Raw genomic sequence first — 16,073 nt, forward strand, 5'->3', positions numbered from 1 at the left:
GTCGACCTAGAGGAGGCCCCAGATCATCGTAACTGGTGTTGGCCATGAGCGGGAGTCGAACTCTGGTTCTCCCCGGGTTCGTGGTGCAACGCGCTAACCACTGCGCCACAGCTCTCCACACACTCTCCAAAGATTCCCTCGTTATAGCCTGAACAGACTTTTGGGGCAAGTTGCTGTTCGCGAGCACTTGTAAAGGCCGCCACGGTACACGAGTGGATGGGTGTCACACACTCTCCTGACACACACAAAGACACACACAAACACTACCCACGTGCGCTGTGCGTCTGTCTTGCGTGTGTGTGTGTGAGTGTGTAGTGGGGAGCGGTGGTGTAGCGGTTAGCGCGCTGCGCTACGAACCTGGCGACCCGGGTTCGATTCCCGTTCACGGTCAACACCGGTTACGATGATCTGAACCGGTTCTGGGCCTCCTCTAGGTCGACTCAGCCTCAAATGAATACCTGGTGCAATGTGTAAACATCGCCACCACGAGGGAGACAAAGGCGGCTGGGCGCGGTGTTGGCAACCCGCCCCCTCGCGTGCCGTGTCGGCCTTCATAGGTGCTCGCTAACAGCACTTGCCCCAACAGTCTGTTAAGGCTATAGAGGGGATCTTTGTATATGTGTGTATGTCGTGGGGAGCGGCAGGGTTGCGCTTATCGCTACGCCGCGCTACGAACTCGGCGACCCGAGTTCGATTCTCGCTCACGGCCACCACCAGTGACCATTGTCGGAACCGGTCCTGGGCCTCTCCTAGGTCGACGCAGCCTTAAATGAGTATCTGTTGCGGTGTGTAGTAAACATCGCCACTGGGGAGCGTGGCGCTGACCGTGATAGGTGCTCGCTAACAGAAATTGCCCCAACAGTCTGTTTAATGCGATATGGGGGATCTTTGTCTTTTGAGTTTGTATGAGCGTGTGCCAACAGCACTTATCCCAACAGACGAGACTGGGAACCTTTGCTTTGCGAGTGATTTGTATGAGCGTGTTGCGTGTGTGATTGGTGATGAGAGTGAATGTAAGTTTGTGTGCGCGTGCATTTAATGTGTGAATTTGTGTGATTATTATTATGTTTCATGATTCCTATTTTTATGATGACGCTTGCTTACCCAGGGAAGCCTCGCAGACTCTCAATCCTGTAATCTTTTTCATGATTGTGTGTGTGATGATTGTGTGTGAGTGTGTGTGATCTGACAACCCAAGTTCGATTCCATCACTGATGAATGGATATCTGAACCGGTCCTGGGACTCCGCTAAGTTGACTCAGTCTTAAATAAGTACCAGGTGTGGTGTGTAGAACATCAGCGCTCAGGAGACAAAGGCGGCCGGGCGTGGTGTTGGCCAACCACCCCCTCGTGTGCCGTGTCGGCCTTCATAGGTGCTCGCTAACAGCACTTGCCCCAACAGTCTATTGAAGGCTACAGGGGGATCTTTGTCTTTGATGTTGCTAACTACGCTCCACACACACAGCCAACGTGATTTTTGACGCGTGTGTGGGCGTGTGTTTGAACGTGTGTGTGTGTGAGGTGTCTGTGTGTGTGCGCGTGAATGTGTGGGGAGCGGTGGCGCAGCGGTTAGCGCGCTACGCTACGATCCCGACCACCCGAGTTCGAAATCCGCTCACGGCCGACATCAGTGGCGTTTATCACGAACCAATTTTGGGCTTCCAATATGTCGACCCAGCCTTAAATGAGCATTTGGTGCGGTGGCTAAGCATCAGCACGGGGGAGACAAAGGCGGTCGGGCGCTGGTGCAATACCGCGCCCTCGTGCACTGTGCTGCTCGCTAGCAGAGACTTGCCCCAAAAAGCCGTGTGGGCTATACGGGGGATCTGCTTCTTTGTCTATTGCCTGCGTGTGAAAACAGTTTAGCAGCCGAAGAAAATGCTACTTTCCTCGACGTGTTCATCATCTTCATCAGCCACGGTCAATCCACTGCTGGATGAAGACCTCTCCACCTCATCGCTCCATCTCCGGGTTGGACGTGCCCCCCACTCGCCAAACCCCCCCCACTTCCTCCCCCCACTCCCCCCCCACCTCCCCACAACCGCCCGCCCGCCAGCCCGCCCACCCACACGCCCCCCCTCGTTCCCTTTGAATCCATCACGTTTGAAGGTTTCAATGTACAATAGATTTGTTTGTGCTTTTAGACAAAAATAACAGCAAAGCAACAACAATAATAATAATAAATTAAAACACGTCAAAGCTTAACCAATGTGAAAAGTAGATAGATTGTTTGTTACGTAAAATTTTTCGTGTGACAATGTAGCACACAGTCCCCTCCGTTGACGTTTCGTATTCCCCGACGTTGCACTTCGCTGCACGGATTGGAGAGGGAGGGACACAAAACATTCACCTCTCGAGGCTCTACACTCTTTGGGTATCTTTCCCTAAAGTCACGTATGTAGAAGAAAAATAATGATATAATAATAGGGGTTTTCCCCTTTTTTCCGGCAACAAAACTGAAACCTTTTAATAAGGATTCATGTTACTGCATTAACCACAATATGCAAACAAAATAAACATACTATGATAATATATGCATTGTCCTTGAAACTGATTGGTCCACACCAAGGGACGGCTTTCTTTTGAGCCTCGACCCAATTGTCTAATGAGGGTCCTCATTACTTTGATAGCGGCATTGTCTTTGAGCTGTACGCCTTTTGGCGTCATCTGGTCGAGCACCAATTGGGTCGAGGCTCAAAAGAAAGCCGTCCCTTGGTGTGGACCAATCAGTTTCAAGGACAATGCATATATTATCATAGTATGTTTTTTGTTTACATTTTGACTGCAGGTATTGTGGTTAATGCAGACATGAATCCTTGTAAAAAGGTTTCAGTTTTGTTGTCAGAAAAAAAGGGGAAAAACCCTATTATTATATTTTGGTACTGGCAAAGGAGGTCTAATGATGTAGATGCTCACCCCGAGCCCTCATTACTTTGATAGTGCATTGTCTTTGAGCTGTGTGACGCCTTTTGGCATCATCTGGTCGAGCACCAATTGGGTCGAGGCTCAAAAGAAAGCCGTCCCTTGGTGTGGACCAATAAGTTTCAAGGACAATGCATATATTATCATAGTATGTTTTTTGTTTGCATTTTGACTGCAGGTATTGTGGTTAATGCAGACATGAATCCTCGTAAAAAGGTTTCAGTTTTGTTGCCAGAAAAAAGGGGAAAACCCCTATTATTATATTTTGGTACTGGCAAAGGAGGTCTAAAAATAATGCTGCTGCGGTGGCACACTTGACTCCAGTGACCCGGGTGCTGCTGCAGGGTCCACTTCCTGCCCCGCCTCCTCCCCAGTCCCCCTTCTCTCCCCCCCCCCTACTGCCGAGGCCTACACTATATAACCTCTTGCCACGGCAGGTCTCGCGCCTACTTCAGCAGTTTTTGTCTTGCTGTGGTTGTCCCAACCTGATGACGATTGCTTGTGTTGCGATCGAAACGTCGTGATCTATTATTTTTCTACCTACGTGATTTTACCGAGATAATTAAAGAGTGTGGATTTTTGCAGTCACGAAAGCTTCAAATCTCGAGGCTCTGTTAAGCGTGGCCTCTGTGCAGTGCCGGATTAAGCTATTGTGGGGCCTGTAGCATAAATTAATTAAAAAAAACACGTAAATATGAAAACACATCAATGTTTAACTTGCATAGTAAAATAATTGTATTTTTTCATTTGCTATACAGCCAGATAATACGACAAATCGCTAACCTTAAACACCCAGTCGTTCATAAAAGTTGAAGGCGGTATAGTACTATAGTAATAGAGCAAGTGCAGAATCACTGACCCGCAATTGATAGCTTGAAAGCATGTAGCGCCGGGGCCCTTGAAAGTGCGGGGACTGTAGCTACTACTACATATGTAGTGTAGTAACATATGTAGTAGATACTACATGCGTAGTAGCTACTACATATGTAGGTACTAGCTACTACATGTGTAGCTACTACATATGTAGCTACTAGCTACTACATGTGTAGCTACTACATGTGTAGCTACTAGCTACTACATGTGTAGCTACTACATGTGTAGCTACTAGCTACTACACGCGTAGCTACTACATGTGTAGCTACTAGCTACTACATTTGTAGCTACTAGCTACTACATGTGTAGCTACTACATTTGTAGCTACTAGCTACTACATGTGTAGCTACTAGCTACTACATGTGTAGCTACTACATGTGTAGCTACTAGCTACTACATGTGTAGCTAATACATATGTAGCTACTAGCTACTAAATGTGTAGCTACTACATATGTAGCTACTAGCTACTACATTTGTAGCTACTACATGTGTAGCTACTAGCTACTACATGTGTAGCTACTAGCTACTACATATGTAGCTTCTACATGTGTAGCTACTAGCTACTACATGTGTAGCCACTACATGTGTAGCTACTAGCTACTACATGTGTAGCTACTACATATGTAGCTACTAGCTACTACATGTGTAGCTACTACATGTGTAGCTACAACATATGTAGTAGCTACTACATGTGCAGCTACTACATATGTGTAGCTACTACATGTGTAGCGATTCTTGCTACGAGGATAATCCGGCACTTGACCTCTGCAGTGTACCCGGCAGGATCCTCTTGACAAGGACGCTTCACTCTCAATGGCTCCCCTCCCCCGGGGTACCAAATAATACAAAAGGGGCCGAGGCAATTCAAAATGTTATTTCTGGGACACCATTTTTCCCCAGGGGCGTTACTTAACTCCGCGACTGGGTTAACCAATCAATCCGAAATCGGTGGTGCTAAATCCACGATGTCGAAAACGCAACGAGGACGACGATTGCGCCGAAACCCTGAACGCTCGCGGCACGCACCGTGGTGGTGGCGGTGGTGGTGGTGCATCGTGAGCACGGCTCGTCGAGATGAGTCGGTTGCCGCATCGCCGACCATCAACAGACTCAAAATGACTGCATCACGACCACAAGGTTCACGTAGGTTGTTTTTTTCTTATTGCAGTCGCCAGCGCAACCCGTAAGAGATCCGCGTCTGCGTGCTTCCACAGTCGCGCATTGCGAATACAAAACGACGGAGCAATAGTCACACACACACACACGCGCACGAGACTTTGCAAATATCGACCGGCGGGGGGAAGGGGGCGGGTAGCGGTTCGGTAACTCCATCTCCCATGCGCAGCACTTGAAACAACCGGGGCGAGTTTCTTAAAATCCACCCAGACCCCACCCCTTTGCCCCCCCCCCCCGCCCACCCCGGCCCCCCAGCCAGCCAAGGCCTACCACCGCTTTTGTTCCAACAGTATTGAGTATACATTGTTTCACGGTTACATCGATCGGCAGGTCGCGTGCGGTGTGCTAACGAGTGGGTACTCGGCCACGTCTTCCAAGACGGTTTTTGTCTTCTTGGTCGTTGGCCGGCGTGGAAGTCAAAAAGTGATTTGCCTGGCTCAAGAGATCATCCAGTTCCGTTTACATTCTCGAAGCCCCGTGGTGGAAGTTCCTCTCGCCTATGGTACTCAAAACTATACTAAACTATTTTTTTTTATTTTTTTGCCAGGTAAGACCCACTGAGCTATATAGCTATTTTTTTTCTGAACCGACCTAGCTATCACAAATGATGGCTCAACGAAGTGGCTTATCAGCATCATCACCACGTGGAAATGTGTAGCAGCAGCCAAATACTATAAATGCGTGGTGTTGTTGACTAAATCGTGGAGGGAAATACCGGAGGACCCGGAGAAAAATCCACGCGACCACGGGGAGAACACGCAAACTCCAAATATACAGCAGGCGTCAGGGTCGGGATCGAACCCACGACCTCCTGTATACCAGGCGAGGTAGTTAACATCTCCTAGCCACCGTGATGATGATGAGAGAGAGAGAGAGACACGCAAACTCCAAATATACAGCAGGCGTCAGGGTCGGGATCGAACCCACGACCTCCTACACACCAGGCGAGGTAGTTAACATATCCAGGCCACCGTGATAATGAGAGAGAGAGAGACACGCAAACTCCAAATATACACAGCAGCAGGCATCGTCAGGGTCGGGATCGAACCCACGACCTCCTGTTGACCAGGCGAGGTAGTTAACATTTCCTAGCCACCGTGATGATGATGGTGAGAGAGGGAGACACTCAAACTTCAAATATACAGCAGCAGGCGTCAGGGTCGGGATCGAACCCACGACCTCCTGCACACCAGGCGAGGTAGTTAACATCTCCTAGCCACCGTGATGATGATGAGAGAGGGAGACACGCAAACTCCAAATATACAGCAGGCGTCAGGGTCGGGATCCAACCCACGACCTCCTGTATACCAGGCGAGGTAGTTAACATCTCCTAGCCACCGTGGTGCTCGTTTCATTGACCGGAGGCACGATGGCCTCTCAACTTCCAACCAGATTTTAACTCGCAACGCTTCCGACTGATAGCCGCTCGCCCTACAGCCCGATATGACTCGCGGTGGCGTGGGAAGAGTAGGCCAAAGTGCTCCCTTAGAGGCGCACTGCAGAGTTGCCTATAGTGGAGAGCTCTATCCGCCAGCAGGGACGCGAGCGAGCGTTTGCAGGCCTTGCGCCTTTAGCTGTGTACCCTTTTTGTCGTCCCGAGTCATTGCTTCGTGATGTCAGTAGAAGCTTCGCCCCCTCCATTGATTTCCCTTTGTACGTTTGGCTTTTCAATCTCTCGTCTGTGTGTTCCTGTGGCTGTGTGTGAAATGCAGTTATTATCTGTGTGAGTGTGCGTGACCCGTATCATAGCCAGGCTCGCGTGGCAGCTGGCTAGCACAACACTCTTCCGTCCGCACACAATATAGTTTTGGTTTGAAATGACTTTTCAAAACGATGTTGTTATTTCTTTACATTTTTTTTGCATTTCTGCCCTCTCCATGGAGTTTCTGAACAAAATGAGCCCGAGTCCATGAATAACTTCTGCATGTGTGTGTGTGTGCCTGGGGCAAATGTCCAAAGTCCGTGCAAGGCTATAGGGGGGATCTTTGCCATTGTTTTGGGTGTGTTACATTAGTATGCTTGTCCGTGCAATTTCTGCCTATTGTATATGTGTATAATAATAATGATGATGATCGTCTTCATTTAACCCGCGGCACACCACGAAGGGGAGACGAGTCAAGGATGTAATGCAATGGAGAACGAGGGAGACGGGGACGGAAGAGAGAGAAGAATGAGAGAGAGAGAGAGAGAAAGACAGAGAGAATGGGGAAACGGAACCTAGAAACGAGAGGAGAGGGGTCAGGAGAAGAGACGAGGAGGAGAGGGAGGAGGAGGAGGAACCCAAGACAGAGAATTTGCGTGGCCATGCTAATCTTCTCTGTATCGTGCCAATTTTAGTCGAAGTACTGCCAGAGCAAGTGCCCAAGACAGGGAGGGTAGGGCATGGCTCAAGACCCAACGCAGAAGATCCCCGGGGTTTTGACCTTTCGCGAAAAATCGCGGTCCACTCTAAAATCGCATTCACTGCACAAACCGTGGCAGCAGCGGATTCGGATGATCCTCCGATGTTGCACGAATGGAAACGTTCAAAACTCTCCCCCGGGTGGTGGTGCGACTGTGGCGATCTTCCGGAACAGACGCCGGACAACCGCGTAACGACGCAATGCGCCGATCCACAAATACGAAGGAGAAATCACGGCGACGGTGATGCACGACTCGGTTGTCTGGCTTGACCACCCGAATGTTACATTGTTGTTGTTGTTATTCTGCATCCACATCGGCCGTACGGAGGAAGAAGAAGGTGGCGGCTCAAGGTGAGCAGCGGGAAGGAGGAAGGAGGAGGGGGAGAAGGAACGACGGGGCCAAGATGTTAGGGATGATGAGAGGGGGGGGGGGGGGGTGATGATGACGAGAGAGTGGTTATGATGATGAGCAGGGAGGAGGGAAGAGAGTGAGCGAGAAGGGAGAATGAAGGAGCGAGAGGATGTGAGCTGCACGGTGAAGCGTCTCTATTCACAGCGAGCGGCCAGGGAGATGGAAAGGGATTCAAATTGGGAGGGGGGGGGGCTACAGAGAAGTCACGTGATTTACGGAAGGCTTGAGCTGATTTAAATAACAATATCACCACTGTGTGATGATTGTGATAATTATAACGTGCGACAAGGCTTCGGTGAGTCTCTGGGACGTCTTTTAATGAGGGTTCCCCGTCACGTGCTCGCACCCCTCACCATGAAGACGTTTCGCCAGCCCCAGGAGGGAGCCTCTGTGGGGGAAGAGCGAGCGGCTGTCTCAAGCCCTGGTCGGGTGTCAAACTCAGCCGTGCATCCCTCGCTGGCCCGCTTCATTCGGCGGAGTGGCGTCTCCAGCGCTTCAACAACCCCCCCCCCACTACACGCGAAATGACCACGGGATAATTGTGGTGCAGCTTCCCATGTAATGACATTGGTAAACAAAAAACAAACACAAGCTTTATAGTTCATCGGATTCCTCCAGTAGAAATAAATGTTCTGATTCTGATGCACGCCGGCTGGGTGGACAGAGAGAGAGGGGGGGAGGAGGCGGCTGGGGTAGGCAAGTAGTCGGCATGACCGCAACGGGAGAACTTGAGGATGACATCTTCACAATTCTGGCTAATCGCCTGATGAAGCTGGTTGTAATCACCAGCGAAACGTTGTTCTCGAGTTGTACACGTTGTGGGGGGTCACTCTCACAACGCGCAGGTGTGCAGATATAGTAGCAACTATTTTTACACTTTTTTGTTCACGTGACAAACCTTACTAATTGGCCGTATAGGATGGTGGCGGGTTTAACGACACATTTATATTTACGTGATCTAACCCATATATATTTTTTTATGGATCATATTGTTTCGCGAAAGCTTACGTGTTAAACAGGCATGTATACAGGGAGGTAGGCGGGGGAGGGGGGGGTGTATATACAGGAAGGTAGGTGAATAGGTACGCAGGCACGCAGGCAGGCAGGCAGGCAGATAGGTATTTGTATAGATTGATAGACACGCGTGCAATATACAGGGCGCTTCAAAAGAATGTGAACACTTGGGATAATTTGCAACAATAACCACGGGAAATGTGCTGCCTCAGGGCTCTGGAGATCACCTGGAGAAGATTCCAGGCACGCGTTGACGATAATGGCGAACAAGTGGGAGACTCTTTGACTTTTTGAAGCTATTAACATTACACTTGTTATCACGTTGCAGCGTATTATCCATTCTTTTTCTATTAAAACGAAAGTCCCATATAAGTGTCAACAATTTGTTTTGAAGCACCCTGTATATATAGGAAGGTATTTGGGTAGGTAGGTCGACGAGCATACAGGTAGCTAGGCAGGCAAATACGTAAACACCCACCGGGCAGAGACACGCGGAGCACTGTGGGGGGCTGGGAGCCGCTGGGTCCCGCGGAGAGCAGCGAGACCCCGACACGAAGGGCGATCGGCGGCTCTCTGCCCCGGGCGCCGCGTACCCAACGCCGCAGATCCCGGGCCAGGTCTCGAACCAGGACGCCCGGCCCGCGGGGCCCGCACGCCGCGTCCACCTCGTGCCGCGGGAACGAGAGGTCGAGGTCGAGACCCAGAGTCGATCCGTTCCGACCTTCCCCGAGGGTCGGCTCTCCGGTCAAATCGTGAAGCAAGGCCGTGCCGGCTAGCGGAGACCTCCAAACGTATGACGATGATGTTGCTGCTGATGATGATGCTGCTGATGCTGCTGCTGCTAATATTGCTGCTGATGATGTTGTTGCTGATGATGATAATGATGACGGACAGCTGATTGCGAGCTGAGCCGCAATGAGCTCGGACGCATCTGCCTCAAGGCGATCGCGCAGCTCCGCGGAAACGGTGAACTCCATCGCCATCGTCACCATCAGCGAGTCGCCACTAATGCCATCACCACCGGCACCCGACAGCGATGTCGATGACGACTCTGACGATGCTGAAGATGATGCCCCTGCTCCTGTTGACGCTGCTGCTGTTGATGCCCTTGACGCAGATGACGGTGATGATACTGACGACGCTGCTGCTGATGATGGTGTTGATACTGTTGCTGCTGCTGCTGCCGATGATGATGAGCGGGGAGCAGCGGTGTAGTCGAGACCAACGAGACTGCGAGCCACGAGGAGTTGCGCGCAGAGGCACGCGCATCCGAAGAAGAGTCGCAGCGAACCTATCGTCCCTCCTTCGCCTCTTCTCGTCATCTTCATCATCCTCCACCACCACCTCCTCGTTGTCGCCAACGCGAGACGAACGAGCGAGCGACGGCCGCGTTGAGGGTGCGAGCGAGGAGGCTTGCGTCCGAGACCACCGAGGTTCGCGGAGCTTGCAGTTCGATACCCGGCCGAGGTCGGTCTAGGCGTGTGTGTGTGTGTGTGTGAAAGCGTGTGTGTGCGTGTGAGCGCGTGTGTGTGTGTGAAAGCGTGTGTGAATGTGTGTGTGTGAGGTGCTCGCTAACAGTACTTGCCCCTACAGTCTGTTAAGGCTATACGGGGGATCTTTGTGTGTGTGCACGCGCGTGTGTGTGCGTGTGTGTGCGCGCGTGTCTGTGCGCGTGTGTACGCATGCGTGTGTGTGTTCAGGTGTGTGTGTGTGCGTGTCTGTGTACGCGTGCGTGTGTGCGCGCGTGTGTGTGTATGTGTGTGTGTGTATGTGTGCGTGTGCCCCCGACCGATTCGCCAAAGTCCGTAGTGGAACGATCAAACTCAGCGTGTTCGCCAATGACGCTCTTGCTTGCGGCTTTGCAAAATGGAAAGTCTATATGTAACAGGCGACGTTTCGGGCACTGACCCTTCTGTATCGCGCATACATGCAATGTTTTATAAAAATTATTGCAATACCCCCCCCCCCTATAATAAGGAATGCTTAGCGCTGAGCTGCGATTGTGAGTGGTTGGTGACTGTTGTTGCTACAGGTGGTGTTGGTTAATGACTCAGCATTCACGAATGAACTCATTAATTGGTGCGACATGCTTTGAAATTGATCTATTTTACATAAAATGTTAAAATCGCGGTTTTCTGAGCGCATTCGCCCGAAACTGGTCTCAAAAATGCCAAGCGGTCAGCAACAAACGTCACTGCCGAACTGTGCAATATAAGGTACGAATGTGTTAAGATGTTTAAATGTAAGAAATATCAATTCGTTTAAGTGAGGAAATGCTGATTGTGATTAAGTTATTGTAGGGCTTGTGTGTTGTATTATTGTTGCTGTGTTGTTATGGGTGTGTTGTTGTGTTGCTACTGTTGTGTTGTTTTTTGTTGTTGTTGTTGTTGTGTTGTTGCGTAAGACAAAGGGAAGCTGACACGTTTAGCCACGCGGAAACCTCTTGCGGGGGAGTCTTGAGACTCGGGTAAATATTTCGTTGATTCACACAACACGAATGCTATCATTATAATCACCAAGTAATGATCGATATTCACGTAAGCATTCATTTTACTTAATAACAGGGAACTAGCCCTGCTGTCGTCATCATCATCATCATCATCCTTAATGATTATAATAATCGATTAATGAGAATGATCATCATCGCCCCCCGATACAGCTGCGGCGCTAACACGTGTGCCGCGGTAACGATGTCGATGGACGCTGCTACGCACGAAACATAAAACCAGAACGGCACTCAAGAAGAAGACATCACCTTTCTCGCCCAAAGTGACGCTGATGGCGATGATGCTGCTGCTGCTGGCGGTGGTGGTGCCGTTGCTTCTGATGGAGACCACCGTGTCACGCGTGTCATCATCTCGGCGCTGGAAACGCAAATAGTGCCAGAGTCGCACCTGGAGGTTGTCCCACGCGACGCTTCCGTTGCTCACGCCTTTCTTCCCCTCCTCCTCCCTCCTGCCCCCCTCCTCCTCCTCCCTCCCCCCTCTTCCTCCCTCCTTGGTCTCCTCCCTCCCTCCGTCCTCTTCCTCCCACCAATTGACCATTAATTATTTACACACACACACACGCGCGCACACGGCCATAGTCACACACGCGCACACAGAGTCCCATGCGCGCATACGAACGCGCGCGCGCGCAGTCGCGCGGAGGGGCACACACACACACACGGTCATAGTCACACACACACGGTCATAGTCACACACACGGTCATAGTCACACACACGGTCATAGTTACACACACGGTCATAGTCACACACACGCACACAGACAAGACAAAGATCACCCCCCTCCCCCCGTCTTGTCTTAACGTACTTTTGGGGCAAGTGCTGTTCGCGAACGCCTATGAAGGCCGGCACGGCACACGTGGGGGTGGGTGGCCAGCACCACGCCCGGTCGCCTTTGTCTCCCCAGTGGCGATGTTTACACACTACACCAGGTACTAATTTGAGGCTGAGTCGACCTAGGGGAGGCCTAGAACCGGTTCAGATAATCGTCGCTGGTGTTGGCCGTGAGCAACGCGCATGCACTCAAGTAGTTGCATACACGCACACACGCACTTGCACAGGCGCGCACACACACATACGCACACACATTCACACACACACGCACTCGCGTACGCACATACGCACACACGGGCGAATGGCGGCTTTTGTGGAGTGTTACGGGTCTGTGTATGTGTGTTGGTGTGTATACATGGGAGTGTCTGGGTCTGTATGTGTGTTGGTGTGTATACGTGGGAGTGTCTGGGTCTGTATGTGTGTGTGTTGGTGTGTATACGTGGGAGTGTCTGGGTCTGTATGTGTGTGTGTGTTGGTGTGTATACGTGGGAGTGTCTGGGTCTGTATGTGTGTGTGTGTTGGTGTGTATATGTGGGAGTGTCTGGGTCTGTGTATGTGTGTGTGTTGGTGTGTATATGTGGGAGTGTCTGGGTCTGTGTATGTGTGTGTGTGTGTTGGTGTGTATACGTGGGAGTGTCTGGGTCTGTATGTGTGTCTGTGTTGGTGGGTATACGTGGGAGTGTTTTGGTCTGTATGTGTGTGTGTTGGTGTGTATGTGTGTGTTGGTGTGTATGTGTGTATGTGTGTATGTGTGTTGGTGTGTATGTGTGTGTTGGTGTGTATGTGTGTGTTGGTGTGTATGTGTGTATGTGTGTGTGTTGGTGTGTGTGTGTATGTATGTATGTATGTGTTGGTGTGTATGTGTGTGAGTGTATGTGTGTGTGTGCGTGTGTGTTGGTGTGTATGTGTGTATGTATGTGTTGGTGTGTATGTGCGTGAGTGTATGAGCGGTGGCGTAACAGTTAGCGCGCTGCGCTACGAACCCGGCGGCCCGAGTTCGATTCCAGCTCACGCGCGACACCAGTGCCGATTATCTGAACCGGTCCCGGGCCTCCCCTAGGTTGACTCAGCCTCAAATTAGTGCCTGGTGCGGTGTGTAAACATCGCCACCGGGGAGACAATAGCAGTTTGGGTGTCGTGTTGGCCACCCACCCCCTGTTGTACCGTGCAGGACTGCATAAGTGCTCGCGAACAGAACTTGCCCCAACAGTCTTCTAAGGCTATACGGGGGAACTGTGTTTGTCGTTTATGACTCTGTATGTGTGTGTTGGTCTGAATGTGTGTAAGTGTGGAAGTGTGTGAGTGTATGGGTCTGTATGTGTGTTGGTCTGAGTGTGTGTATGGGTCTGTATGCGAATGTGTGCGTGAGTTGTTTCACGTGGAGTGCCTCAGTAAACCCTCGTGTTGACACGGATACGGGTCAGTTCCGGGATCGCGTGTCACCACACCACAACCATCACAATCATCATCACAGCAACAATCACAACCATCACACAACCACCTTACAAACCATCCTCACCAATAACAAAGCACCTATGTTACGCACCGCACCGGTTAAAATACGCGGCGTACCATGCCCCAGGGCCGGTGATGGCCGTGAGCGCAAATCGAACCTCGGGTCGCCGGAGCGCAGTGGTAGCGCTAACCGCTGCACCGCTCGCTCGCTCTCTCTTTCACTCGCGATGCGAGCGTGGAGATGGAGGCGAGAGGGCTTGAAAGATTACATTGCTTTTTTTTTGCCAAACAAATCGGATTGGAGTTGTGAGGTCAAGAGACAGAGTGAGAGAGAGTGAGTGAGTGAGTGAGAGATCGATAGGCACGCAGAGGGAGACACGAGAGATAGGGAGACACAGACAGCAGACAGAGAGATAGATAAGAGATCGAAGAGATCGGAGGGACTCAGAGAAAGAGATTGAGATGAATGAGAGAGACAGAGTTGTAGAGAGAAGAGATATAGATAGTGTATACAGACAGAGAGGCAAAGATAAAGAGAGATTTTAACACGTAGTAAGCTTTCGCGAACAATATTATTCATAATAAAGTTTTTTTTGGGTAAGTATAAATGTGTCGTAACCCTCCACCACCCGACACAGCCAATTAGTAAGGGATTTGTCACGTAAACAAAACGTCAATTAGTAACTACTTCAGCCCACCGGTGTGTTGGAGAGTAAATCCCCAACATTTACAATTTGAGTAGTACGACGTTTCGGGTCAAATCGCTCGATGATGCTGGATTTGCATGGCTGATGATGATGGTAATGATGGCGATGATGATGATGATGATGAAATTCCCAATCATATTTCGCGAGTCGCGGAGTTCCAAGTGGGGGGGGGGGGGGAACTCACCTTGAAGGACCTATCCAGGCATTAGGAGTTCCCCAAAAAAATGTTTTTGCAAAGTATTCCGTCAATTCAGCAAAATGTGTGGTTGTCATTTATTCATGTTGGAAGGATATGAACGTGTGCGCGTGTGTATTCATGCCAGCCTGCGTGTAAAACACGAAACAAAGCGCACACAGACACACGTATAACGAAGACAAAGCAACCCCCACCGCGCACGCACACACACAGACAAACAACGCAGTCTGAATTGAAAATCAAAATTGCAATCTCAGACGCCGGAACGCAAATGTTGCGAGACAGCTGCCAGCATAATTTATTGCGGGGCTGTCCGAGCGCGCCTGTGTGTGTGCGCGTGCGCGCGCGCGCGTGATGGCACAGCAGTGCTTGGCAGTCGCTTCGAATGGCAGCCAAGGAGCAGTGGTTTTAAAGTAAGTGACAGGCGGAAATTCGACAACGGTCCCACACCGTGGCCCGTTAGAATCACACGACATTTATTTATGTCGCAGGAGGAATCCGATGAGCTACGAAGCTCGGTGTTTTTTTTTTGCACAGACGTCCAGCAGGGGCGGGTAAGAACGTTATGACGATATAAAAAAAAAACATTGTGGAGTGCAGAGTATAGGGAAATGTAACAAAAAATCACTAAAAAATATATACAAGTAAAACTAAACTTTTTATATATTTTTTATATCTTACCAGGCAAAGCCCACTGAGGTATTAACTTATTTTCCAGAAGCGACCTGGCCACAAATGATAGATCAACAAAGTGGCGTATCATGTGGCAATTTATTGCAGCAAAATAATCTAAATAATCTCAATGCAAGTTTCTAAATGTGGAGGGGAAAACCGGAGGACCCGGTGATAATTATTTTTTATATCCACGCGACCACGGGGGGGGGGGGGGGGGGAGAGAGAGACGCCAGTTCCCAATATACAACAGGCGTGAGGGTCGGGATCGACCCCCCGACCTCCTGCATACCAGGCGAGGAAGTTAACATCACACGACCTTCATAAATGCGCAGCCCCTGTAATTGCTCGCGTGTCTCACGCACAATTGCCTGGCAACTAGAGCGCCGTATGGCCGCGAGAGGATAAGTTCGGACGTTGGGATATTTGACCATGAATTTGCCATTAATGAGAGGTTTGGCTTTGTGTGTGCGGGAGGAGGAGGATATCAAAGACCCTGGAGAAATCCCAGCACCGCGCTGCTGAACAGTAAGTAGAATAGATGAGTTCCTGAAAAGTGCCGCGCTCGGCGACAAACGCGTTAAGCGAAACAATTTCTCCATAAATAACGTAATAACGATAAAGTTGGGCGAGATACGATGTACTACGACGCACACGCACGGTGAGATGGCGCGACAAATGAACGAGGATACGCAGCCGCGTTACTGTTTCATTCCCAGTACCGATTCGTACCGCTCAGCCGCGCAGGTCAAGAAAGTAGTTCGTCGTCGACCGCTCAGTAACCGCGTTATAACGGCGCGCGTTCCCCGTTATCACGGGCGCGTTATGGCGAAAACGCGTCGAGCGAACACGCGTTAAGCGAGGACTTACCGTATTCAGAGGGGTGGGTGACAGACACTCAGCACT

The 16,073-nt window shown here is 50.4% G+C and overlaps 1 protein-coding gene across 1 annotated transcript in view; it reads right to left on the minus strand.

Annotated features, from left to right (window-relative positions):
- The window catches only part of LTK (leukocyte receptor tyrosine kinase), a 68,398-nt gene extending 56,663 nt beyond the window's left edge, over positions 1-11,735 (minus strand). The window contains exon 1 of the mRNA XM_032962863.2: positions 9,278-11,735. Within this exon, the coding sequence (XP_032818754.2) occupies positions 9,278-10,130 (853 nt within the window). The 5' untranslated portion in view covers positions 10,131-11,735. The remainder of the gene's footprint in view (positions 1-9,277) is intronic.
- Positions 11,736-16,073: the final 4,338 nt, after the last annotated feature.

Source organism: Petromyzon marinus, chromosome 29, assembly GCF_048934315.1.
Source record: "Petromyzon marinus isolate PM22_M1 ecotype Great Lakes invasive population chromosome 29, UKy_Petmar_22M1.pri1.0, whole genome shotgun sequence".
Classification (NCBI taxonomy): domain Eukaryota; kingdom Metazoa; phylum Chordata; class Hyperoartia; order Petromyzontiformes; family Petromyzontidae; genus Petromyzon; species Petromyzon marinus.